The sequence below is a fragment of the Cornus florida genome, unplaced genomic scaffold, assembly GCF_030987335.1.
Source record: "Cornus florida cultivar Cherokee Brave unplaced genomic scaffold, ASM3098733v1 CherokeeBrave_3.0.0_Hap2_Chr02, whole genome shotgun sequence".
NCBI lineage: Eukaryota > Viridiplantae > Streptophyta > Magnoliopsida > Cornales > Cornaceae > Cornus > Cornus florida.
Genome location: NW_026775572.1, coordinates 33195404 through 33217333, shown reverse-complemented (window position 1 = coordinate 33217333; position 21930 = coordinate 33195404). Strand labels below are relative to the sequence as shown.

The 21930-nt window shown below is 35.2% G+C and overlaps 1 protein-coding gene across 1 annotated transcript; it reads left to right on the top strand.

Moving 5' to 3' along the window:
- Nucleotides 1-1285: 1285 nt before the first annotated feature.
- LOC132294601 (ATP-dependent DNA helicase Q-like SIM) lies at nucleotides 1286-21535 on the top strand. Its single transcript, XM_059792508.1, has 16 exons — nucleotides 1286-1516; nucleotides 4071-4669; nucleotides 4760-4979; nucleotides 5084-5194; nucleotides 5800-5989; nucleotides 6283-6619; nucleotides 7310-7536; nucleotides 8024-8080; nucleotides 10836-10916; nucleotides 11340-11403; nucleotides 12368-12467; nucleotides 12556-12639; nucleotides 13190-13277; nucleotides 14507-14623; nucleotides 19225-19317; nucleotides 21073-21535. The coding sequence occupies exons 2-16, from the start codon at nucleotides 4096-4098 to the stop codon at nucleotides 21373-21375; spliced, it is 2646 nt and encodes an 881-aa protein (XP_059648491.1). The 5' UTR covers nucleotides 1286-1516; nucleotides 4071-4095; the 3' UTR covers nucleotides 21376-21535.
- Nucleotides 21536-21930: the final 395 nt, after the last annotated feature.

Genomic DNA, 21930 nt, shown 5'->3' with positions numbered 1-21930 from the left:
TCATTCATTTTTATTACGGAGTAAATTTTTTTTCTTCTTTCATCTCTTTCTTCTTCTTCTTCTTCTTCTATTTTTTGGAAGTTTGGATCTAATCCCACTTTTTTTTTTTCCTTGGCTTTAATTATAAAGATTAAAAAGAGAATGATAACATATTATTTTATAATCTTTAGTGACAATGCAAGATGCAGAGGAAGAAAAAAAGAAAGAAGTTAAAATTCATAATTCGGTTGTTTACAAATTTTTAATATTAAGGGGATTATTCCACCAAGAATATGTATTTTTATTAAAAAATGGGAAATACTAAGTGCAGTTGTATCAACTATATTTAAGTGGACACAATAATCAAATATATCTATGTGGAACTCACAAAATCTAACTGCAGTTGCGAATGCATGATATTAACTATATCGTCATCAATTATATTTACGTGGTACTCACAAAATCTAGTGAATGAGTTTGCACAGTTTTGGTTGTCACGATTAAAGAATTTATAATTTAAAAGAATGGAGACACTTTTTTTTTGAGACAGTGCACCTCACAGGCAAATAGTGCACCTCATTGCTATGTGCATTGAATTGTTTAGTGCATCAATTTTTTTTAGTCTAGTGGGTATTAGTGAATTTCGTTGTGAATTTGCATTAAACAACTGAGTTTGCACAGTCTCGTATAAAGTTAATGTATAGCATGGTTCTTAAGAATTTTATAATTTTAAAAAGTAAAGACACTCATTTTTAGACATAACAAACTTACTGGGCAAAGAACGAACCTCAATGCATGTGGGGTAATTTCTACCTCACGTGTGCATCAAATTGTTGAGTGCACTTGATTTTTTAGTTTAGTTAATATCATTCATTTAAAAATTTAAAGATTTTACATGAATGTAGTGAACTTTAGTAATATTTGTTGGCACAAAAATGAAAAAAATTAGAGCAAAACAACTATGAGGGTATAGACTTACTTAAAATTCAAAAATTTTTAGAGTCACTCCCATTGAATTTTTTTTTTTGTTTCTGAATAGTTGTTAATATGAAATATGAATAATTGCATGTGTCCAAGGGTGAATTATGAAAAAAAAAAACTCACTTTAAACATTAAATTTTCTTTTGATAGACTTGCTCTTATTTGTGGGTATGAAACATGGGTAATTGGGTTGTAGTTCAATCTATTGGACCAAATTACGATTTACCCATTTTATATTAAGAAATGATACCAAATTATAATTTACCATTTTTTATTAAGAAAATGAATGATGGATCTTTTAATTCACTCATGCTACTTTTACATTGCAGCGATAGCAGAGAAAAGCATAATAGTTTAAAACGGCGCCGTCCTGTTTCCCGGCAGATCATACTACACTGACGACCATACTCCTACGACGTCGTCTTCTGCTTCTCCTGAAAGCCCTCCCCTAATTCCAGTTTGGCGCGTTCACCGAAGATTTCAGAGACAATGACGCAGCGTCCTCTTCGTCCTAGGGTTTCCAATTCCCTCTCTTTCAGCTGAACATTCGCCACAGGTAAACTTATCCCATTATCCCCAATCACTTTCTCATTCAACCTTCTCTGAACATATCAACCTGTTGATTGTAATTACAGTATATATATATTTTTTTCCTGCTCGCTAATTTTGATTTATTGAATAATACTGATCTTTTCAATGCACTCGCAACCCTTTTCCGCTTTGATTTATGTAATTGTTTGTTTTTGGCAGTTTGCAAGTATTCATTTTTGCTTTCAACAGTATGATTTGATTTTTCTCTCCGAGTAGCAAAATAAATACATTCTGATCAGTGATCATAGCCAAGCTTTTACCTGGAACGAAACAGATAAAGCATACTGGTTGTAATTTTTATTTGCTCACAATTTCCTCAGTTTTATATATGCTGCCAAATTTAGGGCAATGTGATTCATTGAATGATCTAGCATTTGAGCTGATAGGCTCATGGGATCTTATGAAACCCTATTTTCCTTGACTCTCTCTCTCTCTTGTTTATATAGATATATCAAATCTCTGCTATATTTTGCTTCGGTAGTCACAGTTACTCAATTTCGTCCGGCTTGTATAGATCCCCAACCTTCTAGTCTTTTATGCCAATATAGGCTTTTTTATATATGTATATTTTTTTGTTGGTAACAACTGAGAGAGTGTTAAGCATGACCAACATAATCAAAATTTTTTTTTCCTGCAAGTCAGGAACATATATGACTTCTCCTATAGTTCTTATCACTCTTTCAAACATCCCAATCTTAATTGTGCATGTTCTAGTGGCCTTACAGGCGGCATATTTTTCGATTAGAATAGCTCCACTGTTGCATGTTTGCTACATATCAAACCCAATATTAATTTAGACATATCTGATAGGAGCAACTCATATCCAGAATTCAAGAATCTGCGACTTCTTGTACATGAGGAGACTCCAAGTAGTTCTTCTTCACATTTTGTGTTCTCAGCAGACGACAACCATCACTCGCTGAGTTTGTGGATCTTCCTTGTTTTCCTCTTCCTCCAATCCTCTCTTGGAGTTCTACAATCTTTTTGATATAACCTTCCTTGTTGCAGGGGCAGCACTTCACTGTGATTTCATACAATTGGTTATCTTGTTATTCTGCTTGTATATATACCTCGATTCGGTTTCACTTTTCCAATAATCCGCCATCTTGTGACTTTATCCCAATAGGTTCGCTTCTAATTGTCAGGATGGCTGCAATGACCATAGTCAACATGTGATTGTCCTTAATCATCATCATCATCATCCTCCTTGCCTTTGTCCCATGCAAATGGGCCAATGGGGTCAGCCCATGTGGTTGTCCTTGATGAATAACAAAATGCCACTAAGTTGCCATAGGATTGGAACAATGAAGTCTATGGAAGTAAGGTTTCGTTTTGTGTCTATTTTTGATTTAAAAGTCAGCAACTAACTGTTTCGGTCATTACACACGTTGAGATGCTTCAAGGAAATCATATTCTTTTCCATATGAAGGCCATGCTTCATAAAGCTTGTTTGTCAAGGACTTCAATATGTACAAGCTTTTTGGTTTCTTTCAAATCTCTAATGCGGTATCTCTGCTGATCATGTTATATGTGATCTCATTTTAAAGATTGAGTTGAATGGCATTGGCGGCTTTCTTGTCCAATTGCTACTAATTTTGTTCACTTATCTTCTCAGGTATCTTTGTTCTTCCTTGTAGTTTTAGTGTGTGAGTTGATTAACCTTGTATTTTGTAATTGCCCTTTGCGATTACTTATCTAAAACCAACAACATGACTTTGATACCACTGGTTCGTTTTATATATGTGCACCATACACACAACCTTCACAATTTTGCAATTAAAGTAAAGATGATTTGCAAACAAGTGAGAGAACACATATTTAATGTGGTTCCACAGATGCCAGATTCATGGAGGGAGGGGATCAAAATCCACTAATTATGAAATCAAAGAAGGTTCAAAAGAGCATTTAGCTCATTTAAACCTTACTCTCAAACTCTTACAATGACTCCCTCAACTTCGTACCCAATCACATTGTTTTGACAACAGACTACTCTACAAGTCTTTTTGTAGCAACAGAACTCCTATTTAGAATAAGAAACGCGTTAGAAAATCGATTCTATACAAGTGCGATCTATCCGAGCCTTAAAAGCGATTGATCTTTTATATTCTTTGAGAGTATCAGTGACTGAAGGGGAGAGAGAGACTGGTTGTTCACCTTCCACGGCGCCGCGAGCTGTCAAACATATGAGTAATCTTGCTTTCTCAGATTGTGTCGTTTCTTCAATTGATTGTTGGTGACCCTAGTGCAACTGGTCCTTGATACCTCCAACTGCAAAAACAGAACCCAACATGCATGCAGAGTCCAACAACACCCAATCACAATACATTGAGCCTCTAAAGTTACCATTTTCTGCTTCCCAAGATAATGTAAAATATTAGTTTGAAATTTAACTTTCTTATTAGCAGAGACCGTGTCAATAGTTTAAGTGTGCTGGCTGAGTCTCAAGTTGAAACCCCTGTTAACTGTGCTTTCTGTTGTAGCTACAACTAATAGATTCATGAATATTATTTTTCCAACAGTTCTCAGAACACGGACGGCAACGACATGTCTTCTGATGAAGTCATTGCAGAGTTGATTGGAATGGGATTTGAGTTTTCTGATGTTACCGAAGCGATAGAAGCCGTGGGTCCAAAGTTGAATGATGCAGTTGAGTTTATTTTAAATGGTTCCCACAGGAAAAGTAAGCACGCATCAAGTAGTTTTAAATGTTCAACTAGCAACAAGAAAGCACTGGGCAGAAAAACCATGTCATCACCAGGTTCTTTGCGACAATTGAGCATAATGGAACATCTCAAACCAGCAGCTAGACCAAAACGAAGCAGGACCAGTGTCAAACCCGATGTATTGGTCTCTGGATCAGAGGTCTCACCCAAGTTTGTGGAAGGACCAAATGAAACTCTTCCTGTTTTGGATTCTAATCGAAAACCCACTGCACAAATGCCCATGCTTCCATCTTACTGGAATAAAGAATTGGACATTGGACCAGACTGGGAGCAGAAAGTCAATGGTCTGTTGCACAAGCATTTTGGATATTCATCTCTGAAGAGTTTCCAAAAGGAAGCCCTGGCTGCTTGGTTAGCTCACCAGGACTGTCTTGTTCTTGCCGCAACAGGGTCTGGTAATGCATTCTGAGCTTATTTCTATGTATTCTATCATTCATATAAGTGCACTTGTGGGTAATGGTCTTATAAAAAATTACCTTTTGTAGGGAAATCTTTGTGTTTTCAGATTCCAGCATTGCTAACGGGGAAGGTTGTGGTTGTGGTTTCACCCTTGATAAGTTTGATGCATGATCAATGCTTAAAGCTGGCAAAACATGGGGTGTCAGCCTGCTTTCTTGGATCTGGACAAACTGACAGTAGTGTTGAGCAGAAAGCAATGAGAGGCATGTATGGAATTATTTATGTCTGCCCAGAGACAATTTTAAGGTAAGAGATTTATCATTATCATTCGACAAGTGCTTTAGAGAGAGTGCCTGTGAAGTTTATACACACACAAACATATGCTCAATTTAAGTCATTTCTTCTTGCAGACTGATAAAACCACTTCAGAGCCTTGCAGAAAGCCGCGGAATTGCACTATTTGCAATTGATGAAGTTCATTGCGTTTCAAAGTGGGGTCATGATTTCCGACCTGACTACAGGTTTATATCTCCATTCTAATCCACTTGGTTGTTCTTCCTCCCTCCTCTTAAATACATCAGCTGATTTTCCTCATCCAGATTGCTAGCATTGGTATAACTGTGATTAGATCTTTGTATAACATGCATACAGTTGCATAGTTAGTTAAGATAGACAAGAATCTGAAGATGGCGCATAGTTAGTTTAGTTGGTGTTGCTCCAACTTGCTCATAATGATCCAACTTAGAAAATGTGCAGCTTAAATACTTAATACACACAACCAGAGAATCATTAGTTCAATGCAACTTACTGTTTTAGTTTATTTTCATCTATTATATTTTTACAACTGTACCACTGATTGATTTCACTTCTGAACTATATATATTATTCTGGCACATTATTCTGCAGTTCAAACTTCTGCACATTGTTCCCCTGACAGAATTTGTATATATATTATTCTGGCAAGATTCTTGTGATCTCTCTCTCTCTCTCTCTCTCTCTCTCTCTCTCTCTCTCGCGCGCGTGCCACACTCAAAAACAGAACCTCCCCCCCCTCCCCCCCAAGATTTTGGATTTCATAAGTAAAGTTATCATGATTCATTGACTAGTATTTTCTTGCACATTTTAGGCGAATGTCTGTATTGAGGGAGAGCTTCAGAGCTGACAATTTGAAATTCTTAAAATTTGACATACCATTGATGGCACTGACTGCTACTGCTACTGTTAATGTTCGAGGAGACATTTTGAAGTCATTGTGCATGTCAAAGGAAACAAAGATTGTGCTTACTTCATTTTTCCGGCCAAATCTTCGGTTTTCAGTGAGTTCTTTCTTCCTCAGTATGGTTTCTAGGATATATTTGTTTGCTAAATTTTCTTTGTTTGCTTGCATGCATGTGCATGTTTTTGTGCACTTGTGCACACATTCGTTAATTGAAGTTTCTATGCATTAAAAAGAATTAAAAGTAACACCTGATGTATCTTTCCTGAATCCTTTGTTGGTATTCTCGAATTTAAATTCAAGTGCTTGTTATTTTCTGAATCGCTTTATTGTGTGAAGGTGCATTTGTATTTATCTCTATGATAATCTCTGCTATTCATTTTCTGATTGCAGGTAAAGCATAGTAGAACATCTTCTCCATCTTCTTATGAGAAGGATTTTTGTGAATTGATAGATGTATACACCAGGAAGGAAAAGTCTTATAAGAAGAAACAGAATATGATCTCACAAGATCAAGGAGATGCTTCTGATAATTCGACTAGCAATCTGTATGGTAGCATTTATGAGGCAGATCATGGGGATAGTATTGAAAATGATCCGTCTTTTGGAAGTGATGATGAAGTAAGTTTTAGAAAGGGAAGTTGTTCTACTTCTTCAAAGGAGAAGGAAATGTCTGTGGAATATCTAGAAGATGAATGCGACCTCTTCCAGGGTGTAGATGATTTGGATGGTACCATTCTTTCATGGTCTCTAATATATTATTCTGCTGTTACAACTTGTGTTCATCAGTCATGCATATACTTTCATCTTTAAGCTAGGATTTGATTGCAAATCACAAATGCAAATCATACCATCATTTTATGAATTTTATCATCATTGCATTATCTGAATCCTCAATTGAAAAAAAGAGGAGAGAAAGTAAATAGAGGAGAAGAGAAAAGGAGGGGAAGGCTTTGAAAAAAATTCTCCTTTTTATTTATGCGTAGGGAAGTAGTATTGCACATAAAATTTAGATGGGGATAAGCAAAAAAAAGTTTGATAGTTATGCTTGCTTTATGAATTTAATAGATTCTGGTCAATAGATGATTGTTGTGTGTCTACATAGGTATATATATATATACACCTTGGATTAAAATTTCCACTTCTCTAGATATCCCCCAAACCACCTCACTTTTGTGGTGATATGTCTTATGGGCCTGAGAGATATTCTCTTCTTTAAATCACCAAGCAAGGAAAAATGAATATATATATATATATATATATATATATATATATATATATATATATATTTTATATTTAATTGTTTATTCTTCTTTAATCCCAACCGAACGGGGTGAATTCTAGTATTACCTATATATTATTGATTTATTTTTCTTTTCCTTGTTAATGTGAAACCATTGCATCATACACATTGCTGCAGTTCCCTGTGGTGAATTTTGTGGGCAATTACCTGCCAAGGACTGGAATTTTTGTGGGTCATCCGAGAACAATGATTTACTGAACATACCGGAAGAAAGACTAAAACTTCTGCAAGTGCCTTTGGGACAAGGATGTACAATTATATATGTACCTACAAGAAAAGAAACATTAAACATAGCAAAGTTTCTTTGTCGGTTTGGTGTAAAGGCAGCTGCTTATAATGCAAAGGTAGTTCTCTTTCATTTCTTTCTTTTTATTTTTATTTGTTAAAATTACATTTGATAAATTTGGTGGGCATATGATGCTTTAGTTTGATACAAGAATTAACTCTCTTAATTTAACCTTTTAATCTTATTATAGTTTCTACCATTCATAACTAACAAAATCTATAATTCTTCATAAGTCATATCTGATGACATTGGAAGCGATTTCTATCATGTGGATCCGTTGTTAACTTTGGAGAATTGGTTGGTTGCATGGCTCTTTAGGGTGCAGAAACATCAAAAGATATGGAAGTTGGATTCACGAGAAAATAAAGTATCAATGTTTTATGTTTTCTCAACCTCTGCGTGCTAGTTGTTTTTATCACTAATAATATTGTCAAAGTGTTGCGTAAGAGTCCCAAAGATATAATCTTTACTACACTGCTTCATTGAAAGTCCCTTTTTTCTGTTTGATTGCGACTATTTTATGGTTTTATTTATTTTCTTTGCAGCTTCCAAAATCACATCTGAGGCAGGTGCACAAGGAATTCCATGAAAATGCGTTACAGGTATGGACTATGAAACTTCTGGATAGATCCAGGAGACATGTTCTAGATTGTCTTCTTCAATCATTAGTTAGTGTCTAAAAGTTACTAAACTATGCTGCATCTATTGTTCTATCAATAATACACCCTTGAGGGTGGATTAAGGTGCTATTGATATGCATGAACTCTGTTATCATTTGTACTCATAATATTAAAAGCAGTGTACATAGATTCATCAAAAGGAAACAAGACACAAGAAAAGAAAGTGCATGTGATACTCCTACAGGTGAACCTATGGGGAATTGATCATTAGCTATGTTAGTTATTTTCAACTCCACAAGTTGTTTCAACTGTTTCCTTGTTCCCATATCAGTAATGAGAGTTATAAGCACTCTTTAATATAAAGTTCCATGAATAAATGGTTTTACAGAATTTTTGTTCAAAAAAGCATGATAAAGAGAATGGTTTGTTTAACACAGAGAACGGTAGATGAAATGATATCCATAGTTTGCGGGTGATTGTGGATATCTGGGATTTACGTTGTAGCCATGAGTACAAAGAGCACCTGGTTGCAACTTGCAACAGTTCCTCGTTACCAAAAAGAAAAGGTGAAGTGTGCATTTGTTAATGAGGGCAAAGGCCTAGTATTATATACAATGGTTGCTCCTTCGGGCTATAACCAATTATTTATGTCTATAGGTATACATATATATTTTTCCTAGTTGGTACTCACACACACACGTCTCTTCTGAGACTTGAACCCTGACCTCCCTTTGGGAAGTAAGAGGCTGATACCGCTAGGCCACTGGCCCATTGGTTATGTCTATAGATATATCAACTGTATCAAATAGCCCCAGTTTTGGACTCACACTAATTGGGCCTTTGTGAAGTCAGAACAAAAATCTCTAAGATGTAAGATTTGGTGAGAAATGGGTGGCTTAAACTTAACACTGGTTGTCACATGATTACTTAGAATGGGGATTATTGTGGCGACCTTGTGGGCGGGTGCAAGAGGCACTGACAGGCTATCACACTGGGCGAGTTACAGGTGCACAATCCCACATTGCCTGGGTGTGGAAAGGGAAAGTGCTATATATGTAGGATCTGTACACTCTAAGTAGGTATGAGTGTGGGGTAAAACTCAAGAGAAAAACTGTGCGGGCTCGAGTCCAAAGTAGATTATATCATATAATGTGGTGGAGTGGGTCGTTACTAATGGTATCAGAGCCTGACCCAGCCAGAAGTGTGACCAACAAGGACGTTGGGCCCTAGGGGGGGGGGGGTGATTATGGCGACCTTGTGGGCGGGTGTGCCGTGGGCGGTTGCAAGAGGCACTGGTAGGCTACCATACTGGGTGAGTTATTGGTGCACAATCCCATATCGCTTGGCTGTAGAAAGGGGAAATGCCATATATGTAGGATTTGTACACTTCAATTGGTACGAGTCCATTTGGGGTAAAACCCAAGAGTAAAACCGTGTGGGCTCGGGCCCAAAGCGGATAATATCATACGATGTGGTGGAGTGGATTGTCACAATTGTTGTGCAATTCAAAATGGGAATATGATATGTTACATTCTCTCTAATGGGGGGGTGATTGTGCGATATGGGGGGGTGATTGTGGCGACCTTGTGGGCGTGTGTGCCGTGAGCGGTTGCAAGAGGCACTGGTAGGCTACCACACTGGGTGAGTTATTGGTGCACAATCCCATATCGCTTGGCTGTAGAAAGGGGAAATGCCATATATTTAGGATTTGTACACTTCAATTGGTACGAGTCCATTTGGGGTAAAACCCAAGAGTAAAACCGTGTGGGCTCGGGCCCAAAGCGGATAATATCATACGATGTGGTGGAGTGGGTTGTTACAATTGTTGTGCAATTCAAAATGGGAATATGATATGTTACATTCTCTCTAACGTGGTACAATAGGGGTAAACTTCATGTTGCCAAAATCCATTGTAGCATAGTAGTAGAAGTGTTAGCATGACATCTAAAAAGAAGAGGTGGGGTCAAAAGGTCCGTTTCTTAGCTCCATTAATAAAAAAGTAGGGATAAGTTTATGTAGATCATGGCATCTAAAAAGAACAGGTGGGGTCAAAGGGTCCATTTCTTAGCACCATTAATAAAAAAAGTAGGGATAAGTTTATGGTGAAATAGGTTTGACAAGTGATTTAATTATACCAACAGTAGATTAATGACCTATATTGTTTCTAGAAAGCAGTTCTCTTTCAGTTATTATTGCATATTTCTTATTCGGAATTCATCATGTAAAAAGTGTGGAGTTAAGATTGCCCTCTATACATTGAACTTTTGATCTCACATAATTTTCTTTTTTGTTTTATCTTCTCCTCAGAAACTCTCTACTTGATTGGATTTCTAATCTTTTTCAAAAAAAAAACTAAGGAAATAATTAGGATAATTTTTTTTTGGGTTGTGAAATTTAGTGTTTTGGGCAAAAAGTGTACGATTTGTGGAAGTATGTGATCAGAATTGCAGATTGGTATGGTGTTAGGTTTGGTTGATTTTTGGTAGTCATATATATAAACTGGAAATAACTTGAGCATAAGGCCAAATCTGACAAGGAGATGATATGGCAGGATGTGACATTCCATTTTAAATTGTTTCATGGAAACTAATTTGTTCATACTTTTCATTCTTCACTGTTGCACGAAAGACAATTTCTCCATGCTTTAAATTCTCTAACTTACATTTTACAAGTTAGTATGTCTATATTAAAGACCATTTTGGATTATGACTCTAAGTATTCTTTTCCTAACCTCCAGATTGTTGTTGCAACAATTGCTTTTGGTATGGGGATTGACAAGTTAAATGTCCGAAGAATTATACATTATGGCTGGCCTCAGGTATATATTGGATTTGACATCTTGGCCTTATGTTTTAAAGTTTCTTAGTTATCTTAATCAACTTATGGCTATTTTGTCATAAAAACTGTGCAATGTTTTTGATTTTTTTTCCTTGATGTTGATTGTGGCTTCTGCAACAAACACTTTCTGAGAGTGTTAAGAATCACGTTTGTCATGTTTGCCATCATTTATCTTGTTTATGTAACTTTTTTCCCCCTATTTGTAACTCATGCATCCACTTTTGTCCTAATGAGACTTGAACCCTAGAACTTCCACTTAAGAAGGTAGTGGAGATACCACTATGCTACAGCCGTCATCGTTTATCTAACTTTGCATCTTGATATACCCAGAACATCTATTTCTAGGTACTTCTTTTCATTTTTATGATGTTGAAGCTTCTCATACTATTTAATTTTATTGGAGAGTTTGGAAGCATATTACCAAGAAGCAGGTCGAGCTGGAAGGGATGGGAAATTAGCAGATTGCGGTGGGTGCAATTTTAATTTTTCTTTCTTGTGCACTTCTATTTTATGTTAAATATATTTCAATTTTGATAAGCAAAACAACCCAGGGCTGGCTGGAGTCTTAGGTGACTCAGGCGGTCGCCTAAGATCCCAGCCAATAGTATGCATTAATAGTGGGCCCCTAAAAATTTAATTCATCTTATATTGTTAGGCCCTATCATGTATTAATAGTGGCCCCGATAAAATAATTTAACCTATATTCATTCCTATTTAAACAATAACTATTGAAAAATGATAAAACTTTTAATCTACTCCTAGTCTTTTTCCACTTTCTTACCTTTTCTATTTAAACCCCCCCCCCCCCCCCCCCCCCCCCCCCCTTTTTTTTTTGGTGTTCTTACCTCTCATCACGTTTTTCCCCCCGAATTAAATTATAGTCTCTCCATATGAACTAAAATCCTCTCTATCTCACTTTCTTGGTATTTTTGGACTCTTCTATAATTGTTTCGTTTCAAACTTTCACTTTGTGTGCCCCTCAACATAACACTCTAAAAGATTTGAAGTTAATATTTTGTTTTCAAGCTGCTAAAAAAAAAAGTAGTTTGCCATAACTTCACTGGAAGCTACAAAAAGAATAAAAAATTAAAAATTAAAGATTAAAATGGGTTCGGAATTTTTAGATAAAAATTATTAACTATTATTTGATATTAATATATTAAATATTAAAAGGCCAATTTTAGGTTTTTTGCCTAAGGCCTCAAATTATATTGAGCCGGCCCTGACACAACCATCTATGAATTGATATTGTTGGCAGTAGCCGCCAACATATCCCATAATATATCTTTCTTTAAAACCTATAACTCAGAAATCTTCCCTCAGGCTTTGTTTTCCGGGAAATGTTTTATTTATTTTGTTGCACATTGCCAACTCTGAAAATATAGACAAGGCGCTGCATATTTCTTAAATCTGATTTATTTTTTCAAGCAGTATTATATGCAAACATATCAAGAACTCCGACACTTTTGCCAAGTAAAAGAAGTGAAGATCAGACAAAACAAGCTTACAAGATGTTATCTGATTGCTACAGGTTGAGTAGAATTATTTTTGCAAAGTCTCATATCCTTCACAACGATGTCTCACAAATGTCAATTTACATTTCCTTTGGTTCTTTGCAGATATGGAATGGCTACTTCAAGTTGTCGAGCCAAAATTCTTGTGGAGTACTTTGGAGAGCAGTTTAGCTATGAGAAGTGTCTCTTGTATGTCATTATTATTTTACTTTCAGGTGTGCTTTATTAGCTTCTGTGATAGGCTTCTTTCCATGAAGAGTGTACTCTTTTGGGAAAAACTGTATGTATTGATGATTTCAAGTATTTCGCTTTGCAATAGTGGGTTCCACTTAAAATGCTTGAAATTGTTGATTAAAGGACTAACATTGGGCTTCATGTGATATTCAATCTCTTTGCTTGCTAGTTGTCTTTTTTGTTGCGTGTCTAGGAAATCTTATGAAAGATCCGAGCATGTCTGTTATCAGATAAGTCCTATATGTCCCATAGGCGTAACAACAGAATTCCTAATTCTTCCAAAATACCATTTTCAGTAAACCACAACTTTTGCAGGCTTTAGTGGAACACTTTGATATTTTGTGTACAATGTAGCATATAATTTATCATGACTACAGCTGTCGTTTCTAACATGCATGACCACTCATGATTTCTGGAACGTTATTTTTACGAGTATCTACAACTAAAGCTTCTTCTTCATCTTGTTATATTCCTTCTCAATTTCTTCTTTTTGGATGACATGCAGGTGTGATATCTGTGTGAATGGACCTCCTGAAAAGCAGAATTTAAAGGCTGAGGTAGATATTTTCATGCAAGTTGTGGCCACTCATTATGTGAGTAACATCGACATCTCATTTGTCTGCATTTTTTATATTTATTTTTCTTGTTTTGCGCTTAATTTTATTATCAGATGTGTCATTTTTTTTCCTTTTCAATTTAGCAATTAATTGTTGTTTGTATGTATTTAGCATTAAGGCTGACTAATGCCATCTATTATTTGTTTTCCTTGGGTGTGAACTAGTTGATACTGACAATTATAACCTTTTCCTTTTGGAGCTATATCTTTGTACTTACATTTATTTATCACTCTTTTAGTGAACTTCTTATTCTTACATCTCCTGAGATTTCTTACTACTACAGATTTTCACCTAACTTAGCGAAGTTACTTTGACCTCTCAGTTTATTGTCAATATCATGAACCTCTACTCTGCTTTTCAGAAAAAGAAAAAAAGAAAAACCTGTCTTGTTTGCTTCAGTCGCTGAACAGAAGCAAAAGAAAATAAGTTCATAGCAGTTTCTTTACCAACCAAAATAAAAGTACCGCATTATTTCAAATACAAAATATGGTGATTGAGCCATTTTCATAGCAGTTTCTTTACCAACCAAAATAAAAGTAAAGCATTATTTCAAATACAAAATATGGTGATTGAGGCTTTTTCTGTTATTGAATTTGATGAGCAACTAATGGAGGAGAGATTTGTGGTAGTGATGTTTTCCTGAAAGGGAGTCGTCGTGAATTTACTAGTTCATGAAAGTCGTTTGCATTTCTAGGAACCCCAAGGTTGGTCAGTATAATTCATCATACTTCATATTTGATCAATGGTTTTGAGGAAAATGTGAAGTGAAAGTGTCAGCCATTTTTGCATACAAGTAAAGGCGAAAAACTGTAATGCCAGGAAAATTTGGAAGCAATATTGTATGTTTAATCCTGTTAGTTTCTTATTATTTATTTAATTATTATTTATTTTTTTAAAAAAATAAAGAAGCAGAAGCATTAAGCATTAAGCATTCATGTATTGTTTGTACGGTTTAAAGTTTAAAAAAGAGCAGAGAACTAGAATGTCAACAAGCTTGTGAAAGCAGTTAATCGAAGTTTGCAGGATTCTGATAGATTGTTAAGAAATCCCAATGTGATTTAGACATGAATGTATTCATTACAAAAGAACACTTCCCTCCTTTTAATTCCATTTGTTTGTTGTCCTAATGAAGTTTCAGCTTCTAATAAAGAAGCAATGGATGTTAGGTGCATCATTTAAAACCATAGGTGCTTGTTGAATTTCAGGCACAAAGCAGTTTTGCAGATGGATCAAATGACATTTTAACCCGTAATGGTAATAAACGAGAGAGATTCATGGAGAAACCAAATATTCGAATGTTTGTTAGCAAAATAAGGGAACAGGTATTCCTTGGATCTAATTAACAACTCTCTCTCATTTGTGTATCTCTGTCTATAGTCTGTCATCTATCTACATGTATGTGTGTATGCATGTGTGCCTGCATGTAGGGCAGTTGGTGTTTATGTATGTATAGCCACTATGTGTATATAGGTGTGGGTGTGCAGGCATTTGTTTGCATTTATCAAGTTTCTTTTTTTTTTTTCTTTTCTTTTTTCCTAAGCCTCATTTTATTAACAACCAAGAAAACTTACAACCAAAGAACAAAAGCCACCATCACAAAGAACAGAATGTAAAAACCATTTCCACCAAACTCCAGAAATAAACAACAAATCAAATAAAGCAGCAAAAGGAAAATGTCTCCACCAAACAAAGGGAGCAGAGCTCCAAACAACCAACCAGCATCACCAATTACAGCAGCAATGCAACACGTCAGCTTCCCAAGAGTTCCAGGACCTCCTGCAAATTGCCTCCTAAGATATCAGTAACATTCCAAATAATGCTTCTAGCAGTCTGACTAGCATTTTTAGAAAAAATCATGATGTCAAATTTGATTCCGATTCCTGCAGATATGCCATAAAGTGGAAGTAAAAGTCACTAAAAATCTTGCTTATCCAGGTTTTTTTGATCAACTAGAATTAATCAAAACAAACTCGGTGAAAGATGCCCAGAATCTCATCATTGCACTCCAACTTGATTGTCTCCTTAGTTCTCATACCAAGATTTGTTAAAACAATTTGCTGCATGTTCTCTTCTCTAAGCATATGCACATGTGTAGATTCAAATATCAAAATTGACTTTTTGCCATAAGAAATGAAATTGTCCAATAGGACATAAAGCAGGATTATAGATGCAAGGTTAGGGATCTTCAGGAGCACAAAATGAGACTAAATCAACAGGAAAAGAGGCCTCATATATCACTACCTAAGGAGGGTAAAGTGGCATCCAATATCAAAACTATGACTATCAAAATATTATGAAATACTTGAGTCATGGATGGAAATATTATAATATAGTTACAGGAAAAAAGAAAAAAAGAACTTGCACATCATATACAAGAAAAAATTGCAAGAGGGAAGAATAGGATAAACAAAATGATTTGATTATTATATACATTCCTCTTTTTTTTTTTGACAAGTAAGATTTGCTCAAGAGGTTAGCGCATCCACAGCATTACAAAAGACCCTATATCCAACGTACAACCGTATACTCTATACTTTCAACTACCTACAAAATCAAATATTTCCGTTAATGATTCACTTATCAAAAAAAAATATTTCCATTAATGATTTACAATTCCACCCTTTGATCCAAAAAAAACAAAAAAAAAAAAAAAACAAGAGCTCAGAGCCTCATATATGTTTAGATTATTTGTTTATTTTATTTTATTTATTTAATTTTTATTGTCATCAGAGATTAATATGGAATTAGTAGACAGTTGGCAATATTTTAAGATTCTCAGAAAAGCCCTTTCTCCTTCCCAGAGCTGAAAATCTCTGCTAATGGAAAATGAAAGAAAATGAGATAATTTCAAAATTTATGTGAACAACTTGACAGAGGGCTTTTTGACTGACCTTTAGTTTCAAAATCTTATTGGCTTCTGTATTCACGTCTGTTGTAGAAAAATTATGGGCACAAAAATATTTACAGGATGAGGATGATAAAATCTATTGTTGAAAAAGACAAATTCATTCATGTAGTGAAATTAACTCACACAAAAGTTCATACAGTTAAAAAAAACTCAATAGTCACCTCATGTATGCGCAACTCCAAAGAGGAAATTGATGCATATTCATGTTGAACAATACATAACACAGGTTGGCTCCACTCTCTTCCATGGGTTATGGTTAGATTAGGCATGCACCTAAATCTTCTTGCTAGATTGGGTATGTCCCTGAATTGTTGTAGATGGTTTAAAATAAATATAGATAACGTGTTGTATAAGTTTAGAAGTATTCTTTCATTCCTGAATTTCTCCATAAGTTTGAATTACATTTAATAATTTTAGAAAGTCCACAACACATGAAACTTTTGGCCTACACAAGCTAAGCATGCAAATGGAACTAATAGTGTCGGAAAAGAATATAGTTGTAATATATGTGTGTGTGTGTGTATATATATATAAGAGCACGTATGCTATCTTTTGAGTCGCATTTCAAAATTCTACAATATCTAATACAAGAACCTAGATATTTAGTAAGAAGTATAATATGTATCACATAGATTCTCCAATTCCGCTCAACGTACCAGTACCAACACGGCACTATATGGTTATGGATATAAGATGTGTTCAATACACGTACATGTGATTCAGGAATAAGAAAGAGCTAAAACTTTGATTGCAGAAAAAGATTTATACTTCTAAGATATATTGAAACTTTCTCTGTGTATCTCTCACCACGTTAAATTCTTATTGAGTAGAGTAATTACCCAGTGTGGTCGTTAATCAATGGTGTCAGAATGAGTAGATTGGACTTCTGGCATTATTTGCACAAAATGACTGCTTTCAAGATTTGAATGCGCCTTCTCACTATTGACAGCCCGCGCATTTATTAGTGTACCAAACTGACCCTATTAAATTCTAATTTACTATATTCTTGAATACCAGTAACATCATTACACTTTAATATAAATAAAATATAATTAAATGTGCAGGGCGTATTTGGTACCCATACCCAACCCTTGGGCACATGCCTAATCAAGTTCTCTTGTCCTAACATTTGATAGTTAGGGAGGTCCACCATTTAACATATACCCATACCCAATACATTTGCTTGAATACTTGTAACATAGTGTATATGTGTATATATAATTTTATATTTGCATGTGTGCACTTCAGAGTTTTATTTGTTTTACTTTTGTTTGGATTTGTTGTTTCAATTTATTCATGTCCAGTCGTTATCGTTTCTCGTGTATGTATTTGTACTACGTATGTAGGCCCTCTTTCTCTACATGTACAAAATTTTGGTGCCTACAAGTATTGTTAGATTCGGCTAACAATTGGATCCGGGCTGGGAACATGCAAAATTTGATTTTTTTTTCCAGAAAAGATTGAATGCACCATCTATGGATCAAAACTAGTCCTAAGATCTTATTTGGTCTCAGACACAGTAAGGGGAACGGAAAAAGAATGGAAAGGGAATTTGAAAAAAAAAGAATGGAAAGGGAATTTGAAAAGGAATGCTAAAAAAAGAAATGGAATGGATCAAGAACGAAAGGAATCCATTTTTACCTTCTGATTTCTGAGTTCCTAAAAGAGTCTAAGAAGAACAGGAGAGAGGAGTTCTTAAATTGAAGTTCTATTTTCCAAACATCTTCACTAAAATCTCTGTTGGACGAGGATATGTCTTCATAGTCTATGGTGATTTTAAAACTTAAAACTTTTTCTTTTCCTATTTGAAACTCACACACTTAATTTGCCTCTTTGGGGACTTGAACCCCCGGCATTTTACAAGGTGAGGAAGTACCATTAGGCTACAACTCTTGGATAAAAACTACTACTTATACTTGCCTTCCCCTCCTCCTCCTCCTCCTCCTACACACACACACACACCAAAAAAAAAAAAAAAAAAAACGTGTGCAACATTTAAAGTTGTTGTATGAGTGTATTTGTAAACTACCCCTGGAGGATGATGATTTTGTCTTTAGAGGACGGAGTATTTCAGTCATGCCTCCATCAAGTGAAATCTTTGGATGAGCAACTATTTATATAATGCCTCCACTAAGGTTGTCTAGTTATGCATGTCTCAATCAAACATTTTTTTTTTTGCTTTTCATACACAAGCCTTGGGGAATGATGGTTGTGTCTCTATAGGATAGAATATCTCCACCGTGACTCCATCTAGTGAGTTATTTAGAGGAGAAAGTGTTTCAGTCGTGCCTCCATGAAGATTTTATTCAGTATTGCACTGTAGTCCTGAGATAGAGTAAAATGGTTATGTGGATTGGAATGAGTTGCCTAAATGGAATGAGTTAGTATCAGATAGGACCCTGTCCAACTATGGCCCATCCCTTCAACTTGTTCTGATTTGAATCAGTTCTTTTCAAATTAAGATAAAAAAAACATTGCAGAAGTTTGAAATAGAAAATCTTGAACATATTTGAAAGCGAGTGCTACTCTCAAAAAGAAAAGATAAATGTTGGATGTAGGCTGATTGAGTTTAAGAACAAAATCACTTGCTATCTAATACTGGTGGGTTGGCCAGTTCAGGCCACACTACCCCCATTCTAGTTTCAATGGGGAAAGTCCCAAACCTGCATTGGAAACAGAGGTGCCTCTTGATGTTAATTAACCTTGATTCCTTTATAAATATAATTGCTGTCTGTATGCATAGTGATTCTCGAGCTAACAATTTGGAGGAAGAAATGGACTTGATATTAGCAAAATATAAGAAAAAGGATTTATTTTTATTTATTTATTGCTAGTGGATGGTATAATTGACATGCTACAATGCTAATGCATTGCTTCTAATAATGGTGGACTCAATTTATTTGTGTTCTCTTGCCGGAGAATATATATCTATATATTACTGTTTCTATCTTATTGGTCTTTGATTACTCCTATTTTCATGATCTTGCTGATGATTTTTCATGTGGAAATTTCCAGTTTCTAAAATTTTCAGCAAGCGATTTTCTATGGTGGCGAGGTCTTGCTCGGATTTTAGAAGATAAAGGGTTCATCAGAGAGGGAGATGACATGGTATGAACTCAAGAATTGTAATTATTATTGTTATTATTATTATTATTATTATTATTATTATTATTATTATTATTATTTGTTATAGTTAGCAATTTTAGAGTTGGTATATTCAGTATCGAGTACTGGTTCTGTTAAATCGTTCATGTTTAAACGTTGCATGCTTCTTCAGTACCATGTTAAGCACAAATATTACTGGCAGTCCAAATGTAAGCATAATTATTAAAGTTCTACAAGGCTCACTAAATTGCAGTCATCTTGTGGAGCTTAGACACAAAGTGCAAATACAGGGAGTAGCTTTGAGCGGAAGAACACGGATGTTTTATAGAAATTCACACAATGAAGAAAGATATACAAACACATGTGACTGTTTAAAAATCAAAATATTGAATATTTACCAAGTCTTTTCATACTATTTATTTAATATGAACCAATTAGAAATAATAGAACAAGAAGATCAAAAAGGGTATAAAGAATCATGTAATTTGGTTTGTTCCTTTGTTTTTGAAAAGCTATATATATGTGTAGTGGCATAGCCTTGAGCTTATTATTTATTATTTATTTATTTATTGCTTCAGTTGTCTTGAGAATAATAGTGGGTTTCTTGAACTCATGAGATCATTCCAACATATTTTAGGAGATAGAAAGAAGAATAATATGACAATAAAAGCATGCGGTTGGAGAGGGAGGGAGAATTCTGAAATTGTGGAAAGATAACAGAGAGAGTATTAGATTTAGAAAGGGGTGAGGTTCTACAAGTTGCGGTCACACCTGTGTGTGTGTGGTGAACGATCGGACTGGGTTATTGGGCCCCATTCCCGATGACTAACAGATATGGATTCCCACTGCACTAACTCTGATCCAGTGAATTGTCAAATCGGATCTGATGATTTTTCTTCCCTAATTGGTGATATTAGGTTCACCCCATGATCTTGGTTTGAATCCATTCGTTGACGGGCCTGTACCGAACCGAAGTTTAGGGTTCCTCAACTTGAGCCATAAATAGGTCAGGTTGAGGAAAATTGTTCTCCGGGTCTACAACCTAAAGAATCATATACATCAGAAGTTATTTGAAATGAAAACTTTTAAATGTACAAGTGTGTCACCATAATCTCACTTTAATGCTTCAGTAAATGGTTAAAGCAACACCACATATAAAAATAGCTATAGAAGAACTAACTTCAAGAAGGCCATCCTAGCTTTGGACTTACTAAAAGAAAGGCTCACAGTTTTAAGCCTGCCGCTTGATCAAAAGAACCTGATACTGGACGTAGTGCTGCTTGTGCACTTGGTTTATAACAAATATGAGTTTGCCCGTTGGGTAAATGTGAATGTGGCATACGAGTTTCCTAAATTTAGTTGCATAGGTGTAGGAGTAAGAATGTTTGATGGCTAGTGTGATTTTGTTATTGCAATGGTGCTGCGATGGAAGTTCTTTGGGAGTCTGGGAAACCAAAAATGCTAATAAAGGGCATCTTTTTTATTTTTTATTTTTCAGATATATTAAACAATTAACCAATTTGGAACAATTGCCAGTACATTTCTCCAGAATTTGGAGAATTTTATTGTGCCCCACAATAGAAGGATTGTTGGACAGATTTTTTGTATTTTGGGATCAATTAGCATGTCACTGACTTAGTTTTCTTGTTTCATGAGCAATTTTTTTTCCTTCTCTCTCTCACTGCATGTATATGTAGTTGTCTTGTTTTCATTTTTATGATTTTTGTCTCATTATAACAACTTCACTACGTTGTGCAGACTCGTGTTCAGATAAAATTTCCAGAGCCAACAGAATTGGGGTTGGAACTTTTAAGTTGCCGAGAGGAGCAATCATTCGATGTGTACCCTGAAGCAGATATGTTGCTTTCAATGAGAACCCCCAAATCTTTTTCCACTTTCTCAGAATGGGGAAAAGGCTGGGCTGATCCTGAGATACGTCGTCAGCGCTTAGAAAGGAGGAGATCTGGAAGAAATCCACGCAAAAGAAAATCAAGAAAACAAAATCCGGATATTAGAACAGTTCGAGGAAGGTTAGCTGCAAAACTCTCAAAACAATCATGAAACCTCGGCAATTAAATTATTTCACCTTTGCAATATATGTTTTCTAGCAATCAATGGGTTGTTTCTTATCCTTGCTTATCAATTCATTTGAATTCCAAAGATCAAAACTGTTAAGGTGTATTTCAGAATTAATTTGAAGTGGCAAAAATTTTGTTGATTTCCTCCAGTTTTCAACCAATATACAGTTAATTTTGGAAAATATATAAAAGCCAGTTGCAATGTGTGAATAATGAGGAAATGGACATTGGATCAGTTCTATCTTTTGGCGGCTTTGTTAATGGTTTGATTTAGGGTTGAGAAAGATGGTGACAAAAAAGGGAATTTTTTTGTCCATATCATTAATAAGTACTGATTTTAGATTTGTTTTATTTGGTGGCGTTTGATAAAAATGAAATTTGGCATTAAAATAGTTTGGAACTACCAGTGTTGACAATTAAGCAGCAAAAAATAAATGCTTCACTTTTTCTTTTCTTTTTTTTTTTCTTTTTTTTTTTAAGTGCCATCCATTGGTTGCCATTGCTAAAACTTAAAAGCTCACGCCATTTATGAATTAGG

What these genes read in the sequence shown, in the direction of transcription:
- LOC132294601 (XM_059792508.1), top strand. Translation starts at nt 4,096, where the DNA reads ATGTCTTCTGATGAAGTCATTGCAGAGTTGATTGGAATGGGATTTGAG. An exon ending in TGCCCAGAGACAATTTTAAG is followed by an intron (nt 4,980 to 5,083) that starts GTAAGAGATTTA and finishes TTCTTCTTGCAG; the next exon opens with ACTGATAAAACCACTTCAGA. An exon ending in ATGTTATCTGATTGCTACAG is followed by an intron (nt 12,468 to 12,555) that starts GTTGAGTAGAAT and finishes GGTTCTTTGCAG; the next exon opens with ATATGGAATGGCTACTTCAA.